General features: G+C 40.5%; 2 protein-coding genes across 6 annotated transcripts in view; one reads left to right on the forward strand and one right to left on the reverse strand.

Annotated features, from left to right (window-relative positions):
* LOC124615927 (protein FRA10AC1 homolog) overlaps positions 1-4,593 on the reverse strand; it is a 68,321-nt gene extending 63,728 nt beyond the window's left edge. The window contains exon 1 of one of the 4 annotated variants that reach the window (XM_047144123.1): positions 4,437-4,593. Coding sequence is in view for 1 of the 4 variants with exons in the window: in XM_047144114.1 (XP_047000070.1) it covers positions 3,558-3,603 (46 nt within the window). In the remaining 3 variants the exon portion in view is untranslated. The other 3 variants (XM_047144131.1, XM_047144140.1, XM_047144114.1) reach the window with 3 other exon arrangements.
* The window catches only part of LOC124615948 (protein DPCD), a 68,144-nt gene continuing 55,809 nt past the window's right edge, over positions 4,485-16,819 (forward strand). Inside the window, exons 1-2 of one of the 2 annotated variants that reach the window (XM_047144160.1) lie at positions 4,485-4,588; positions 4,786-5,051. In XM_047144160.1, the coding sequence (XP_047000116.1) occupies positions 4,988-5,051 (64 nt within the window). In that variant the 5' untranslated portion in view covers positions 4,485-4,588; positions 4,786-4,987. Of the gene's footprint in view, positions 4,682-4,785; positions 5,052-16,819 lie in introns of both variants that reach the window. The other variant, XM_047144152.1, reaches the window with a different exon arrangement.

Consider the following 16,819-nt stretch of genomic DNA (forward strand, 5'->3'; position numbering starts at 1 on the left):
TCCATCTCCCTCTCCCCCTCTCCACATCCATCTGCTGCTCCCCCTATCTCTGCCCATTTCCTCCTCCTCCCCTCTCTTTTTATCTCCTCTTCTTTCTTTCTATGTCCATCTACTCCTCTTCCCTTTCTCTGCCTATCTACTCCTCCCCTTGTCTCTACATCTACACTCCGCAAACCACTGCGAGCTGCATGGCAGGGGGTGCACTGTATTTTTAGGGTTTCTTCAGGATCCATTCACACATGGAGTGCAGAAAGAATGACTGAATGCCTCTGTGTGTGCACTAATTCTATTCTTATCCTTATGATCCCTATGTGAACGATACATTAGGGGATTATAGCATATTCCTTGAGTTACCTTTTAAAGCCTTTGTGGATACTGTCTAATACATGTCATGAATAGAGTTAGTACCAAAGAAGTAATAAATTCAAATGTCATGCATGATGTGACAGTTTTTCACATATCTCATTGTTTATGACACTATACCTCCTGAACTATGAGATGTACAATGATATAATTTTTCCTGCATATTCAGTGCTACATGTGGACACTGTCTGCACAGTGTGTTAATACAGCTAGTAGTACACAAAATATAAATTAAAACATCACACCTGATGTGGCAATTTTACTGCATGTACAGCAAAAACATAGTAAGTGATAAACTTTTTTCCTTTCATTTTGTGCAGATTGTATGCGAGAAAATTTTCGTAAAGGTTTGAAATTATGTGTAATGTTTGTGCAAAACATTAGGTGCTCTAATTCTCAAATACTGGATAGCAGGCTTAGTAGGTATACATTACAGAATGTGTACATTATGCAACAAATAGTGAGGAAGCATGGATTAAACACAATGAAGATAGTATAAGCATTGTATTCATTACTTTGAATACACACAGTACAAATCAACCAAACAAAGCATTTTCACAAATATGATAAAGCTCAAAAGTCAGGGAGCAAATAGCTTTCCAAAAGAGTAAATATTTTTTCCTAATATTCTTCAAACTGGTAAGTATACTGTATTACAAAGTTTCTAAAGTAGCCTACATTCTTCCTCAGTGTTCAAGTTACCTCCTTACCAAACTTTACCTAAATCAGGTCAGCATGTTGGTAACAACAAATGTAAACATCATGAGTGATGTGGCAGTTTTACAAGCATCTCAGTGTTTATGACCCCATATATCCTGAACTATGTGTTGTACAATTGCAAGTACATTCAGTGTTATATGTGAACACTGTCTTAAAAAATGTGTAACAAAGACAGTTAGCAATAAAGAAGTAATAAATTAACAGCGAAAATATACTAGGCAGTAAACTTTTTCCTCTCCCCATTATGTGAGGCATATCAGCAAGAAAAAGTTTCACAAAGGTTTTAGACTGTGTGTAAAGTTCACTGGAAGTCACTAAGCACTCTCATTCTCAAGCACTGGGTGAATATGGGTATTCACGTGTTGTGGTCTACACTTCTTTTTCATCCCCAGCCTAACCCCTATGATAGGTAGGTGGATCTTACCTTCGCAGCAATTGTTTTACATTTACATTTTCATAATATGTATGAATATATTTTTTACACATGATCCAATTTTGTTGAAATCTAGCCTATACAGAGCCCCCAGTTACAATGAACTTACCCGTGAAAGTACCATAAAAATTTGTCTACTAACTCTGGACATTAGCATGTTCAAAGGCAAACAGACAGTTTTGCAAATTTATTCCTAGTATAGATATATAAATAATATGCTTCAAAATACTTGTGAGGGGCTTGTCTATTACCTACATTTCCTGAAGTTAGTGTACAGTTTTAATTTTTAAAGTGAAAAGTGCATTAAATGTGGAAAAGTGTGTTTAAATATGACACAAACAAAAACATAAATACTTTTGCATGAAAGGAGACCACTCAACAAAAAGCAGAAGCTTGCTCGCCAGGTTTCGAGAGGGTGCGTTTCTGGATGAGGTATCGAATATATTGCTTCCTCCTACTTATAACTCCCGAGGAGATCACGAATGTAAAATTAGAGAGATTCGAGCGCGCACGGAGGCTTTCAGGTAGTCGTTCTTCCTGCGAACCATACGCGACTGGAACAGAAAAGGGAGGTAATGACAGAGGCACATAAATTGCCCTCCGCCACACACCGTTGGGTGGCTTGCGGAGTATAAATGTAGATGTTGAGTTGTCGATAGGCACACACAAAAGAAAGAAAACTTGCTAGCTTTCGGAGTTATTCTTTGATGAGCTAGAGTAAACCAAAAACACACACACATACAAATTATCACCTTTCAACCTTATCTAGACCCCAGGCTATCCTGCATTGATATCCTGTCACAATGATCAAGATTTCATGGGAATGGGATGTCCCAAATTATATTCTAGTCCTTTTTATAGAGAAACCTTAAATTGTATATTATAATCTGTGTGAGAAAACACCCTCAACTAATGATGGATTGCATAGGTGAGTAAGAACATAAGATATTATACGGCCACAATTTTTTATTGTTTTGGAAATATTATCCACGTCATATGAACTTTAACCTTTTCGAGTCATGATTACCTTCTTTATTTCAGATGGGGATGTGAGATTAACTTTTATTTTACTAAGTGGGATGTGAATTTTTCCTTCGATGTGTTGTTTCGATTTCTCTTCTGAACTATTTGTGCCCATTCTCTCATCTACCTGCTAAACATTACCATCTTTATTTACATAGGAATAATCTAATAATAATATACAAATTGTCAAGGTAACAAAACAAAATCACTAGCTCAAAATATACTGCACACAGGACATATAACATTTTATACAAGGACAGGAGAGGATGTTGCCAGTGCCCCTGATCCAGGCATTTGCCTTTGCGATTTAGGAAAAAGAAAATTGAAATCAGGGTGGCCAGACAGAGCAACTCCAACCTCCAGAATATGGCAGCATCTTAACAACTGTACTGCCCATTTCAGCTGATCCCTATTGTCCAATGTTCCTTGATTCACAAACAATTTTTTCAGGCAACTTGTAATATAAAACACAATTCTGTTCACCACCAAAAACAAGAAGGGCATCCACTGGAGACTCCTGGACTGTGCACAACAGCAATTTTCCCATTTTCTTTAACAAAAATAATATCATTTTCTATGGCTTCATTTCCTGTCTCTCTCTTTTCACAATATCCCTTGCCAGTTTTATTTTATGGTCTGATCTGTTCACTTCAGACAAAATGTTTACATTCCTAGATTTTTAAAATTGTTCAGAATTGTTTATAGTAGGAAAGTGTTTATTTGTTCTAGATGTTTAGTATGCTCCTTTTTCATTGTGAAGAGGATTTGATAGCTGTAGTATTCCATGGTTTTATTAGCGACTTCCCAATGTTACGCATAATTAGCTCTTCAGGAAAACTATTTTCAGAAATGGATACAAACTCATTATAAAATGTATTGAATTTAGAGTTAGCATTAGGCATATTCGACAATTTCTAAGCTTACATCTGTTGTTTTGCCATTTTCTTCTTTGTGTGTTTCAGAACGGTACATGTAGCAAAGTTATGAGATTAAGAACATGAACTACCAATACATTTACCACAGAATAGGTCCAAGTTTAACTTCCAGTCGTTGTATGGATGCATTATTTATAGGGTTGAGCAACTCTGGTATGGGGATTTATGAATGATACTAAATGGTGAGTGGCTTACTGCACCTACCTGACAGATTCGCTCAATAAATTAACGCGAAAATCAATAAACTTCTATTAGAGTCTGACTGGCAGAAGAATAAACTATCAAAATTTTTCATGAAAATTTTCCATCTATACAGCTGAGACTTGTATACTGTAACAAATACAATTATTACATTTCTCAATATTAATTCACAAGCCATTTTTCTGTATCCTGATCTATACAGAACTTACTTAAATTTTTCTTCCTACACATTTGTATTTCTGTATGTTCCATTTTTATGACTGTGACAACAACTACTTACATTAAGATTTTACGAAATTGGTGACTGAAAAAGGGTGTAAAATATTTATTTACGACAAACCGTAAGGCAAATTATAGCTTTTATACAGTTCATTTACGGAAGCTATATCAAAACTACACAGTTTCATGGTATACGAGTTTACTAACAGTTACAGAAATAAACAGTTCTTTTTAATTTTTGTTATCGAAAGCTGATAGCACATCACTGCGTAATTCTGCAATGGGTTTCACAAGGACGTCTGTTTTAATTACTCTACAGCACTTGCGCAATGCAATTGTTATGTTACGCGGAAATACTTAAACGAATATTATGAATTCATACAAAATATACGCAATCAACTACTCGTAACATATAGAAAACTGGTACACTGAGTTTTCAAGAATTTACCAACAATAACAACGAAATATACATAATAATGTCAGTGCTGATATTTGACACTTTTATGTAATCGATTTCTCTTCTGTAATGAATGTAACCTCACCCCATCACTATTTCATTGGCCTTCAGCTCAATACCCCACCACTGTCAGCTCCCAATGATCACAACAATCACTGATACGCAGCTAATACGTCATAACAAACAACACAGATCTACGAGGTACTTGATTACAAACAACTTGGACTGTCCAAAGAGGTTAGAATATTTTAATCTGTGCTATCAGAATACTTAAATTCCGGCCGAAAGTTTTAGCGGCAAGGAAACTCTGCTTTTTTTTTTCTAAAACAGGTACAAGCAGTTTTTGTTTAATGCCGAACCCCCAGTTGTATTTGTTTTCTCAACAAAAAAAAAAAAATTATTCATATATTGTTACTTCGCTTCTCTACAAGCAGGTTAGCTGAAAGCAAATACAATCACTCTTCAACCAATGGATAAGAATCACATGCCAAGATTCAAATCTGTAGTAGCTGCTACGGGAGATATTTCTTCCCGAAACCACTTCCTAAGCTGATTATAAAAATGAACCTTGTATGAGAGTAATGAGAGCATGGAACTACTCTGCCTGTTACCCTGGCTACGGTTTGTTTACACAATATGACACCGGTAAGCTGGCTGGACCGGTTGAAGAAAGCGGAGAAAATAGGTGTGATTGCGGATGGTATGTTAATAATCTTGTAAATAAACTATTATTTAATATACTCTGCATTACTATGAAAAGCGAATGATATCAGTACTCTCCCATGGGATTAATCTAGCCTACTGATTTTAAAATTTTTGTTTTTCCGGATTTGTATGGATTATCTCGTGTATTATTTTTAACAAAACCGGTAAAGTATTGCTTCGTAATGCAAAGTTAAATCTGTTGACTTCAACAGATTTACGAACATGGTGATCAATGTTCTTGTTCTCATTTACAGCAGAAGTAGAATTTCTTATGGGATATCTACGATGTACGACATTTTATATTATAAAAAAGGTCGTGTTAATCACAAGTTGTTGATTTACAAGTTTAAATTTTTTGTAGTTATTCGTTTCTAGATATGTTATTTGTGTTGTATGACGTTGTGCATGTGTACGAATTTCAGTGACCGTTATTGTGTGACAGTCGTTGTGGTAGATCTTTCAAGTCAATTGAGAGACATGCAGTGATCTCTTGGCACTAATATTATATCACACTATAGCCGTTTGATATATCTGGGTACACTTCTCAGTTGATCCTCATAACCATTCATCACATGAATTGTTACAATTAGCATCGCGCAACAGAAAAATCTGCTGACACTTGGGATGCCATGTTTCATGACACCAAGTGCTGCACAACTGCTCGATCATAATTTCCGTCCGTGAAAGTCTACATTTTAGTATCGATCATAATTATCAAAAATAATATAACCAATTTGTCGTGCCAATAATTTTTCAGCATGTTGTGTTTACACAGAAATAAAAAAAAGAAACTCTTCCTCTTTTCATTCTTATTTTAATGTATGGATTTGTGATTTGAACATGAAATTAATTTTTAAGTGAATATTTACAGGCAATATAATAAGTTGAATTCGAAGCTCATATAAAAAATATAGAGATAAAAAGTATTTAAGAAAATACCCAACAGAACAAGATCACTGTTTTGTATTTTTGATGCATATTTTTTGCTGCTTTCAGTAATCCTTCATTGCCCCCACCCCCCTTTTTTTTTAGAAAATTCAAAAATTCATCACAACTTTCAGAAAAGTTTACTTCTATTTGAAGGTTTCATTTAATTAAAAGAATGAATATCTAATTTCTTTCTCTGACCACTGGTTCTTCGCCATATTGAAGAGTCTTTCAGCAAATGAGTTACTTGTAAGAATTGAAAATATTGTGATACAAGCCTAAGCAACTGGAAATCAAAGGTGTCAAATATGGTCTGTTGCATAAAGAAATCTATACAAATCTGGTCTTCTGTACTTTTATGAATTGATGTTGTGGAAATCACAACTTTCATTGAAATAACTGATCTTCATCCAGATTGAGATTCAATTTGTTGGTAACCTTAAAAATTTATTGCTTGTTGATAGCCAGTTACAACCTTTCTCCTTTGGTCTAAAGTGTTCAAATAACATACAGGACTGCAGCCAGGTGACATCTTCAACAACTGCTGATATTTTGACAGGTGCACGCACTGTCATTTTCAAGGCACAAATGCAACGAGACAATGCTGTGCAAGGGAACTTCAGTCTCTAGCCTCATTGTGTATTAAGATTCCTAAATACAAGCCATGTCTATGAACAACTGCTCAATCACCTTGCAAAACTTTGTAGCCACTATAGGATTCCTCATCACATTAAATTGTAGGGCTTGTATGTTTTAGAGTATCTGATGTAGAGGAATACTTTGGTTCCTTCCCTGCCGTAGACTCTCACCAGATGTATGTATTTTTCTTGGAGATCCAACTGCTATACCCTGCTTACTTGACTCAGTAGATCACACTGTCCCAGAACTTTCGCTGGTAGGTTCTTTGCAGAGAAGATCATGAGATCTGTTATTGGGAAACTGGTGATCTCCTCTTTGATAAATCAGTTTGGCTTATTTGTTTCAGAAGATTTGAAAGCTTCTTCAGTCCTATGATTATTTCATGAAACTTTTGTCACAGTTATCACAGTGTTTACTGTTGGCTCCTTTGTTGTCATTTGATGCTGGTGTTTTTGTTTTACTTGTACTGTGTTTTACAGAGTCTTCCCTAACAATGTTTCGTGGTAGGTCTAGTATGAAAGCTTGCTTAACAGGTGGCAAATTAGATGCTTGACATATAGAGTTTCCATCATTGATCTTATTCTTAGCTTATTCTCGAGTCATTGGTAGTGGTGACAGTATATAATGATCACCTGCAAGCTATAAACTTTCTGGCAAATTAATATTGTGTGCTGGACTGGGACTTGAAAATGGGAATTTGGCCTTACACGGACAAGTGCTCTACAAACTGAGCTACCGGAGCACGATTTACGACCCATCTGTACAGAGACTAACACTCTTGGAAGAAAGGACAGTGTAGAAATGTGACTTGCCCACAGCCTGGAGGACTGTTTTCAGAATGAATTTTCACTTTGCAGCGGAATGTTTGCTGATATGAAACTTCCTGGCAGGTTAAAACTGTGTGCCAGATTGGGCCTTAAATTTAGAACCTTTGCTTTTCATGCGCACATGCTCTACCAACTGAGCTCCCCAAGCGTAACTCACGACTCATCCTCACAACTTTAATCCTGTGAGGAGAACTTCTGTGGCATTTATAAGGTGGATGATGAGGCACTGATGGAAGTAAAGCTGTGAAAATGGTTTGTGAGTCGTGCTCAGGTAGCCCTGTTGGTAGAGCACTAACCTGTGAGTGGCAAAGCTCCCACTTTTGAATCTCAAATTGGCACACAGTTTTAATCTGCCAGGAAGTTCCATGTCAGTGTACAGTCCGCTGCAGAGTGAACATGTGTTCTGGAAACTCACAAACTTGATTTCAGTCCACCATGAACAATGGATGATAATGCCCACCACTCACGCTGTCAAATTGCCAGATTATCAGTGAAACATCGGTCAGACAAAGAATTCAAAATGAGTCCACACCGAGCGAGGTGGCGCAGTGGTTAACACACTGGACTCACATTCGGGAGGAGGACGGTTCACACGCATGACCGGCCATTGTGATTTATGTTTTCTGTGATTTCCCTAAATTGCTTCAGGCAAATGCCTGGGTGGTTCCTTTGAAAGGGCACAGCCGACTTCCTTCCCCATTCTTCCCTAATCCGATGGGACCGATGACCTTGTTGTTTGATCGCCCCCTCCAAACCAACCAACCAACCAACCAATGAGTCTTCATGCAGTATTCCACATGTATCAAGATGAAATTCAAATTGCTCATTGCTCACATGACCAGGTGTCCCTTTTCATAGCAACTGCTTGGACACTTTAGCTTGTGATGAGCTTGAACCACAGAAAATATGCTTTGTGGACTTGTATATTGGTATTTTGAAAAATACCCTCTATTGTGTGCACTCATAATGTGTTAATATTTTTAGATGGCAGTGTTGCCTGGCTTCAAAATAGGTACGTACTCATCAGTATGGATTACACCATTACATAATTAGAGTGGCATTTCTTTGCCACAGAACTTGGTAAAGATGTAGGTGTTATTAAGAGACATTGTAAAACGAATAGAGTGGAATTGATTTAGATCCTGAAAAGCCAGAGATACTCTTTTTCTAAAGTTGTCTTTTAACTGTATACAAACTGTACACACATATTTCAAAAAAATATCTAAATGAAAGTGTAGCTGTGATTGAAGAGTTCATCCTACTACTAAAATACAAAGCTCCATCAATTTATTTCTGGAGAAATAGGCAAACTCATGATAGGTAGACTGGAACCCACTGTAAATCTTGATGGTGAGATTGCAGCAGATTTTAAACAAAAATCAATTTATTCATAGAATAAGGAAAGTCTTCTCCAGTTATTGGGAAAATATGCATACTGTTCCAGTCATATGTGGCACAAATAGAGGCCCCCCCAGGGGGCTCACCACTTTTTGGCAGGTTTGTGCATGGCTACCATGCGGCCCCAACCTTTGCAGCCTTTTTTCCCTTCTGTGCTGCATGTCTGTCCTCTTGCTATTTTTTTCCCCTCCCTTGGGGAACATGTTTGGGGTATTATTGGGAATGTTCTGCATTCTGTCACTGACATGCGAACCGTCTCACCTTTGTTTTTCGCTACCCTTTCCTTTCTTTGTTTCCCTTCTCCTCTCTTTCCTTTTCTTCTTCCTCCCTTTGTGCTCCTAAAGGCCAGACCATGTGTCTGACACGTAACAGGTGACTGGGTAACGTGTAATTTCCAGCCCTTGGTTGACATAAAGGGTTGGCACGTACCCCCTGGTACAGGCCAGGCCCAGGGAGGGGTGACTGTCTGATCTGTAACCTTCCCAAATTGATGAGTGATCCCTCTGTCAGGTGTTTGGGAGGTTTGACCTGAGGAGTGAGCAATCACCTAAGGTGTGTGCACCCCCTTGTGAAGGGGGTCCCCTAGTTGGAAGGAGCCTGCCATCGGAGACACTGGCAGTCATGGGGGATTTCCTCGCTATGAGTCAATCATCTTCCCACTCAGCGTCTACAAAACGTTAAACGCAATGAGGCTAATGATTCAAAGGCCCTTCCCGCTGCCCCATGGTTCCACGCGGTCTCACATACTGAAGACGGCCAGTCCTTCGCCACGGTAAATCTGTTTATTCAGAAAGGTGTAGATGCAATTGCTGGCCCTGTGAAGTCCTGCTCTCATTTACAGAATGGCTCTTTGTTTTTGGAGACCACTTCTGATTCTCAAGCACAACAACTGCTTGCTTCATTGCTTCTCCACGCCTACTCTGTTCATGTCGAGGCCTATAGAGCTTTGAATTCTTCCCATGGTCTAATTTACACCGGGCTGCTCGACGGTCTAACCAAGGCTGAAATACAGTCTTACCTCTCTGATCAGGGTGTCTTTGCCATTCATCGTGTAATGAAAAAGGTAGATTCCTCCGTAGTGCCCACCCCCACTCTCTTTCTCACCTTTGATAGAGCAGTGCTTCCGTCCAAGCTCAAAGCAGGCTATATAATTATCACTGTCCATCCATAGATTCTGAACTCGATGCACTGCTTCCAGTGTCATCATTTCAACAGCCCTAGAATGTCTTGTCGACACCCAGCCAAATGTGTTACCCGTGGTAGGGATGCCCATGAGGGCCATTGCCCACCTCCTTCTCCCTGCTGTATCAACTACAATGATGGCCATGTTGTCTCCTCTCGGGAATGTTCAGTGTGTCTTGATGAGCGGGCTGTTAAAGAGGTATGGGTAAAGGAAAAGGTGCCTTATCCAGTTGCTTGCAAGTTACCTGCTAGTCATAAACCCTGTGTTCTCCCGTCTGATACCTATAGGTCTGTTCTTGTTTCCATGAAGGACATGGCCACGCAGACATGTGACCTCCAATTCAGCTCAGGTTGTAAAATCGCCTAGTGTCAAGGTAGCATTGCCATCGAGCTGTGCAACAAGCCGTCAAACTCTTGCCTCAAGGGGCGAAACCACCAGCTACACAACCAGTAGGCTGCATGGACAGAAGGAGTACTCCCGTGAAGACTTCCTCTGTCCCTCCAGCCAAAAAACACCTGAGTCTTCATCTAACCGGAAAGGCTTGAAGAAGTTCATCAAAGGCAAACAGTCCTCTCCTTTGCCACCTCTACGATCCTCTTCGATGGTGTCGGCACGTGGTACCTTAGCCTGTCCAGCATCTGCGTCACTGGTGCGCACCAGCAACCGTTTTTCGGCGTTGGACTCCACAGACTGACTGCACAAGCAAGCTGATGCTTCTGTGAACCCCATGGAGCAGGATCTTCCAGCTTCTGTGGCCTGTAGTAGTGCCTCTTCTCCAGCTGTCACTCGGCAGCTGCTGAGGTGACACCCCTATCTCTCTTCCTCATCGTGACTCTCCACCAATGGAACGTTCGCGGCCTTTGGTCCCACAAATAGGATTTACGGCTGCTTTTAGTGTCTCAGCGTCCCCTTGTACGCTGCCTGCAGGAAACGAAATTGCGCTCTCCCGACAGCTTTGAGCATTCAAATTTCTTAGCATTTCATTTTCACCTTCCCCCTGAGGTCGGCATTCCCTCTCACGGGGATGTCATGCTGTTCATACAGGATGACGTTCATAGTTAGCCCATCTCCCTGACTACTACTCTTCAAGCTGTTGCAGTTCGCCTTTTCCTTCCCCACCCGACTTTTTACCTCTGTATTGTATATGTCCCTCCATCATTTGCTGTCACCAGGGCAGACTTCCTTCAACTTATTGGGCATTTTTGCTACTTGGTGACTTTAATTCACATCATCCCCTTTGGGGTTCTCCCAGGACCTGTCAGAGAGGTGTCCTCTTGGCTGACCTTCTTAACCAACTTAAACTCTTCTGCCTTAACACTGGAGCACCCACTTTCCTTTCCAACTCCTCGCACACCTATTCCCATTTGGAACTATCCTTCTGCACTGCCCAGCTTGCCCATCGTCTTGAGTTGTCCGTTCTTTCTGATTACTACTCGAGTGACTATTTCCCGTGTGCTATCCATTTGCTGACTGCTACCCCACCCGCATGCATGCCCAAATGGTAGCTTACTAAGGCTGACAGGCACCTTTTCTCCTCCCTGGTGACCTTCGAAGAACAAGATTTCCCCAGTTGTTATGACCAGGTCAAATATCTCACAAACTTAATCCTTACTGCTAAAGAATATTCCATTCCCTGCACTTCCTCTCTACCACATCGTGTCCCAGTCCCTTGGTGGACTGAGGCATGCCGTGATGAAGTTCACACATGTAGACGTGCTCTCTGCATTTTTAACCACCACCCTACACTGGCAAACTGAATTCATTATAAACAGATGCGTGCAAAGTATTGTCGCATTATTCGGGATACCAAAAGAGCTAGCTGGATTTCATTCACTAGTTCCTTAACATTTCCACACCTTCCTCTGTCGTGTGGGCCAACCTCCGATGGCTCTCTGGAACCAAGATCCATTCCCCAATTTCTGGCCTGACAGTCGCTGACGATGTCATTGTGGATTCTGTTGCTATCTCCAACACCTTGAGCCGCCATTTTGCGTAAGTTTCAAGTTCTTCCCACTACCACCCTGCTTTCCTTCATCGGAAATGGGTGGAGGAGGCTCGAGCAATTCCCTTCTCTTCTCCGCATTGTGAGTGCTGCAATCCCACCTTTACTATGATGGAGCTAGATCACGCTCTCAGTCCTTGCCGATCCTCTGCCCCATGGTCAGATGCCATCCACATTCAGATATTGCAGCACCTTTCTCTTGCGGGCATGCGCTTTCTGCTTTAACATGTACAACTGGATCTGGGCCGAGTGCACATTTCCTGCATGTTGACATGAAGCCACTGTCATACCCATACCTAAGCCTGGTAAGGACAAAACCCTTCCTTGCAGCTACCACCCCATCTCTTACCAGCTGTGTTTGCAAGGTGATGGAACAATGCTCGGCTGATGTCGTGGCTCGAGTCTCGCCATTTGCTAATGAATGCACAGTGTGGATTTAGAGTGCGGCGTTCTGCAGTTGACCATCTCATTTAGTTTGCCCACCTATGTCATGAATGGTTTTCTGTGGAAATCGCAGACTGTGGCCATGTTTTTTGATTTAGAGAAGGCCTACGACACCTGCTGGAGAACTTGCTCCTCTGTACTCTTTATGTGTGGGGCTTCCATTGGCACCTGCCCTGGTTTCTTCAAGTATTTTTACAAGACTGAGTTTTCAAGGTGCATGTGAGTTCTGCCTTGTCAGACACCTTTATCCAGGTGCCTGTGGGTTACGTCCTGAGCTTCATTCTCTTTGCTATCGCCATTAACCCTATAATGGCCTGTCTCCTGCTGGACGTCTCTAACTTTCTTTTTGATGACGATTTCCATCTATTGCAGTTCTCCATGGACATGTCTCACTGAACAGTGTCTTCAGTGCTGTCTTGATTGTCTTTACTCCTGGAGCATCGACAATGGCACTTCGCGATAGTACCTTTGTATACACTGATGATCCTAGGACTGACCATGGGGTCGGGTGTGCCTTCGTCATTGGCACCTGTGTATTTTGATATTGGCTTCCGGCACACTCCTGAGTATTTACAGCCCAGCTCTTCACCTTGTATCAGGCCACGGAGTACATCTGGCGATACAGCCTTTTCAATTATGTCCTCTGCTCAGATTCACTCAATGCCATCCGAAGTCTATGTGCCCTTTACAATGCTCATCTCTTAGTGTAGCTGGTCCAGGAAAACTGTCACTTGCTCACTCTTGGTGGAGCCAGTGTCACGTTTCTGTGAGTCCCTGGTCATGTCAGTCTGCCAGGAAACGAGGCTGCTGCCAAGGCTGCAGTCCTCGTACCTCAGCCCGCGAGTACATATATTCCCTCCGATGATCTCTGCATTGCTATTGTCGGGAGGTGGTGTCCCTTTGGTATTGCCATTATTCTCCCTTCATGGGAATAAGCTTCAGCTTATTAAGCCTCTCCCCGTGCCTTGGACGACCTCCTGTCGGCCCTCCTGCCAGGAGGAGATTATTTTAACTCAGCTGCATGTTGGGCACTGCCTTTTTAGCCATCGTCATCTGCTAAGTGGCACTACCCCACCACTTTGTACACATTGCGCCCAAATTTTAACTGTCTGCCACTTCCTACTGGAATGCTCTTTTTTTTAATGATTCACGTTCCAGCTTGGGTTTGCCGTCTGATTTATCAGGTGTTTTAGCAAATGACGTGCGGGCTGTCAACCGCGTTTTACGTTTTATCCACCAAAGCAATATGGCAAAGGCCATTTAATTTGTAGTTTTGGACCTCTGTTTCTGTATGGTGTTTTTTTAGCCCCTTTTCCACATGCCTATTTTTAGCTGTCTCCTATTCTGTCCATTGGGACTGACGTATAGTCATTTAACTCCTCTCTGTCTTCAAGTTCTATAGTTTTGACTTGGGTGTGTATGACCCCAGTTGCTTTTTGCACCCTAAAGCACACCAAAACGAAACAAATAGAGGACATTGACTGTGAAATAAACTGAATAGCATTATCGCAAAAGAGGAAAATTTTGGATATGGCTGAAATTCAAAGATGGACACACTGATGGCAGAGCAGTCATAAAGTAGAAGTTGCCTTTTTTAAAGCTGGTAAATAATCAAGGCTATTTGTCATTTGATAAGCATAAAAACTGCTCGAGGACAAACAAATATCCACAGTTTGCCAGTTTATTTGTGATGGAAACTAGAGGGCAGATTGACCTGCCCATAATGTTTTACATGGAATATCTGTCATTCTCAAGCTCAGCCCAGAACAAAACTACTTTATATTCAACAATAGCTTGTACTTCCAACAAGGAAGAATCAGTGACCTCCTAGCTGACATTTATGAATCACATCAAAACCCATGTCTTTGACAGTATAGTAAAACTAAAGTAGTTAAATGTAAAACTTGATACTGATATGTCAGTGATATAATTTAGTTAGTAGACAAACCTCATACCTGCATACAAAAGCTAAATGATAACATGAACACTATCCATTCACAAATGCAGTACACCATTGTGACCGATACAGATAAAAGGCTAGTGGTTCAGTTTTTTGGATCTCATCATACACAAGAAAAACAATAGGCATGTTTTCACTAACCATCCCACTATACATGATCAAACCAGATTTAGGTATCTAATAACACCACCTATCAACAATTGGGATTATATAAAAAAACTAAAGATAATGAAGCAAATAGCACTGTAGAATGAGTATGATACAAGTAAACAACAAAATACAGAATTAGGCAACACAATACACACATCAGCAGACAGTAACAAATGACAAATAATGACATACATCAACAAATTCACATGTAGAGTATGAAGCATACTCTACTTAATCACATTGACCAACTGTCTGCATAGGGTTCCATACTTTACACTGTAACAACACAACCATTCAATGCTAAGGCTTCCCGCCAACTGGAGCTGTAGAGAAGAGGGTATGGAACAAGCCAGTATCTGCCGCATATCAATGCTGCCAAACGTTGAAGAGTTACGAATGTGGAGGCATTACTTTTCAGTCAACCCTCGTAGCTCATCATCCTTGTTGGACAGGGAGCCACAGATCTCGTCTCCAGTCCAACACAGTAAAGCACAATCATTGTACAAGGAGCAGGTACTAAACATAATTGTGTACATGGACGATCATTAAAAAAAAAATTTTTTTTTGAAAAAGTCCACAGCAACATCATAATATAGTGCATAAGAAAAACTATGGATATTCAAGGGAGGATAAGATGCACTTGTTACAAATGCTGGTACTTGCGTGTTTCAAGTAAGTTTGATACAATTTACAGGATGTGCACAATAGTGACCTGCTACATTATGCACATCAAAATGCATGCACCATAAATTACAGTGATTTCAAGGGAAGCAGTGGACAGTTGCATAACTTCAGACTGTTCTGTAGATTTGGAAGACATGAGATAACGAAATTTCAAACAAAGTGTCAACTTGATGAAGCACAACAAACCCCGGCATTGGCCCAAAAATTTTGTAGATGAGGTAAACAGATTTATTCCACTGTTCAGTGAGGAATCTTTTTTCAACTCTGACCAATTAGAATTTGAGGAGGAAATGAATATGAAAGGAACCCTGGAAATTAGAGGTACCAAGGAGGTGTACCAAGATCAACTGGAATCAATGCCTCAATGCATTCGTATACAATTATGCCAGTTATTAATCTGGAAGGTAAATTGTCTGGAAAGTTATTTGTTGTGCTGTGAGAAGTTGGAGGTGCTCTGCCCCTTACGATTATTTCTTGTGTGCACAGTCTTGCGAGAGCAGCAGGGGATATTTACCTCACAGCAAGCAAGTGTGGGAAAATAGGCATAAGAGAACAACAGCTGTGATATAAGCTCTGCTTTTGGCCAATAGCTGGTCAAAATAACATGTTATAGTTCAATTCCTGGTCTGCATGTAAAAATCATACTCCTTTATATCAAATTATCCATCCTGAAAAGTGTGACACATTGCAATTCATACCACTGGGCAAATTCAGTCTCTGGCTGTTTGTTTTTTCTGTGCCTATAAAACATATTATCACACTGTCTGCAGCTATGCTCCACCTTAAAAGATAGCCAGTTTCACAATAAGTTCAACAACAGACTCTTTCGCTTTTAGTAGCATGCCATCACGTTCCATCAGTTCTCATCACTTTGGTACGCCAATATGATTCAATACCCATTCTTTAAGAGTGGATACCTTGCTGAACATCATGCCCAATTTGTAGCTGCCGAGGAATTGGCTTTTGATCTTGATGCTGCAAACCTTTGTTAACACTACAGTGTGCAAGTTTTAATTTGGTGTTTGTGGTGCACAGTAATAGTTTGTTTTGAATATCTTGAATGTTGACAATGTCCATTTTGTGAAGCATAATACATACATTCCACAGACGGTTGATCTCTGCGCCTCCCGGCCACTCATTTTCTGTTGCTCTCCTTTAACAGGCAGCTCCTATGTCACCAAAGGCAGGGTTATCTGCAGAAAGCAGCCATGTGACCAACATTGCTGCAACCACTGTGCCACAGTCTTTGTGGACATAACAACTAATAACCTGTCTGTCTGCGTGAATGAGACCAGTTACTCAGAAAAATATCTGGCCTAGGAAATTGTCCATTTATGCCATTATTTAAAGTGTTTTTAGGTGGTGGTTTGTATTTCGTTCTGCACGTATGAGGTTGGTTTCCACGTTGAGGGATTTGGGGAACGATGGCAGGGCAAGATTCAAGTTTAATAAAGTCAGGAAAGAAACAGGGCAATTTGTGGGTAGTGGAGGTGGATCATGGATAGATGAAGAAGTAAACTGAACCAGGCAGGATCTAATATTGGTTTGA

The sequence above is a fragment of the Schistocerca americana genome, chromosome 1, assembly GCF_021461395.2.
Source record: "Schistocerca americana isolate TAMUIC-IGC-003095 chromosome 1, iqSchAmer2.1, whole genome shotgun sequence".
Lineage (NCBI taxonomy): Eukaryota > Metazoa > Arthropoda > Insecta > Orthoptera > Acrididae > Schistocerca > Schistocerca americana.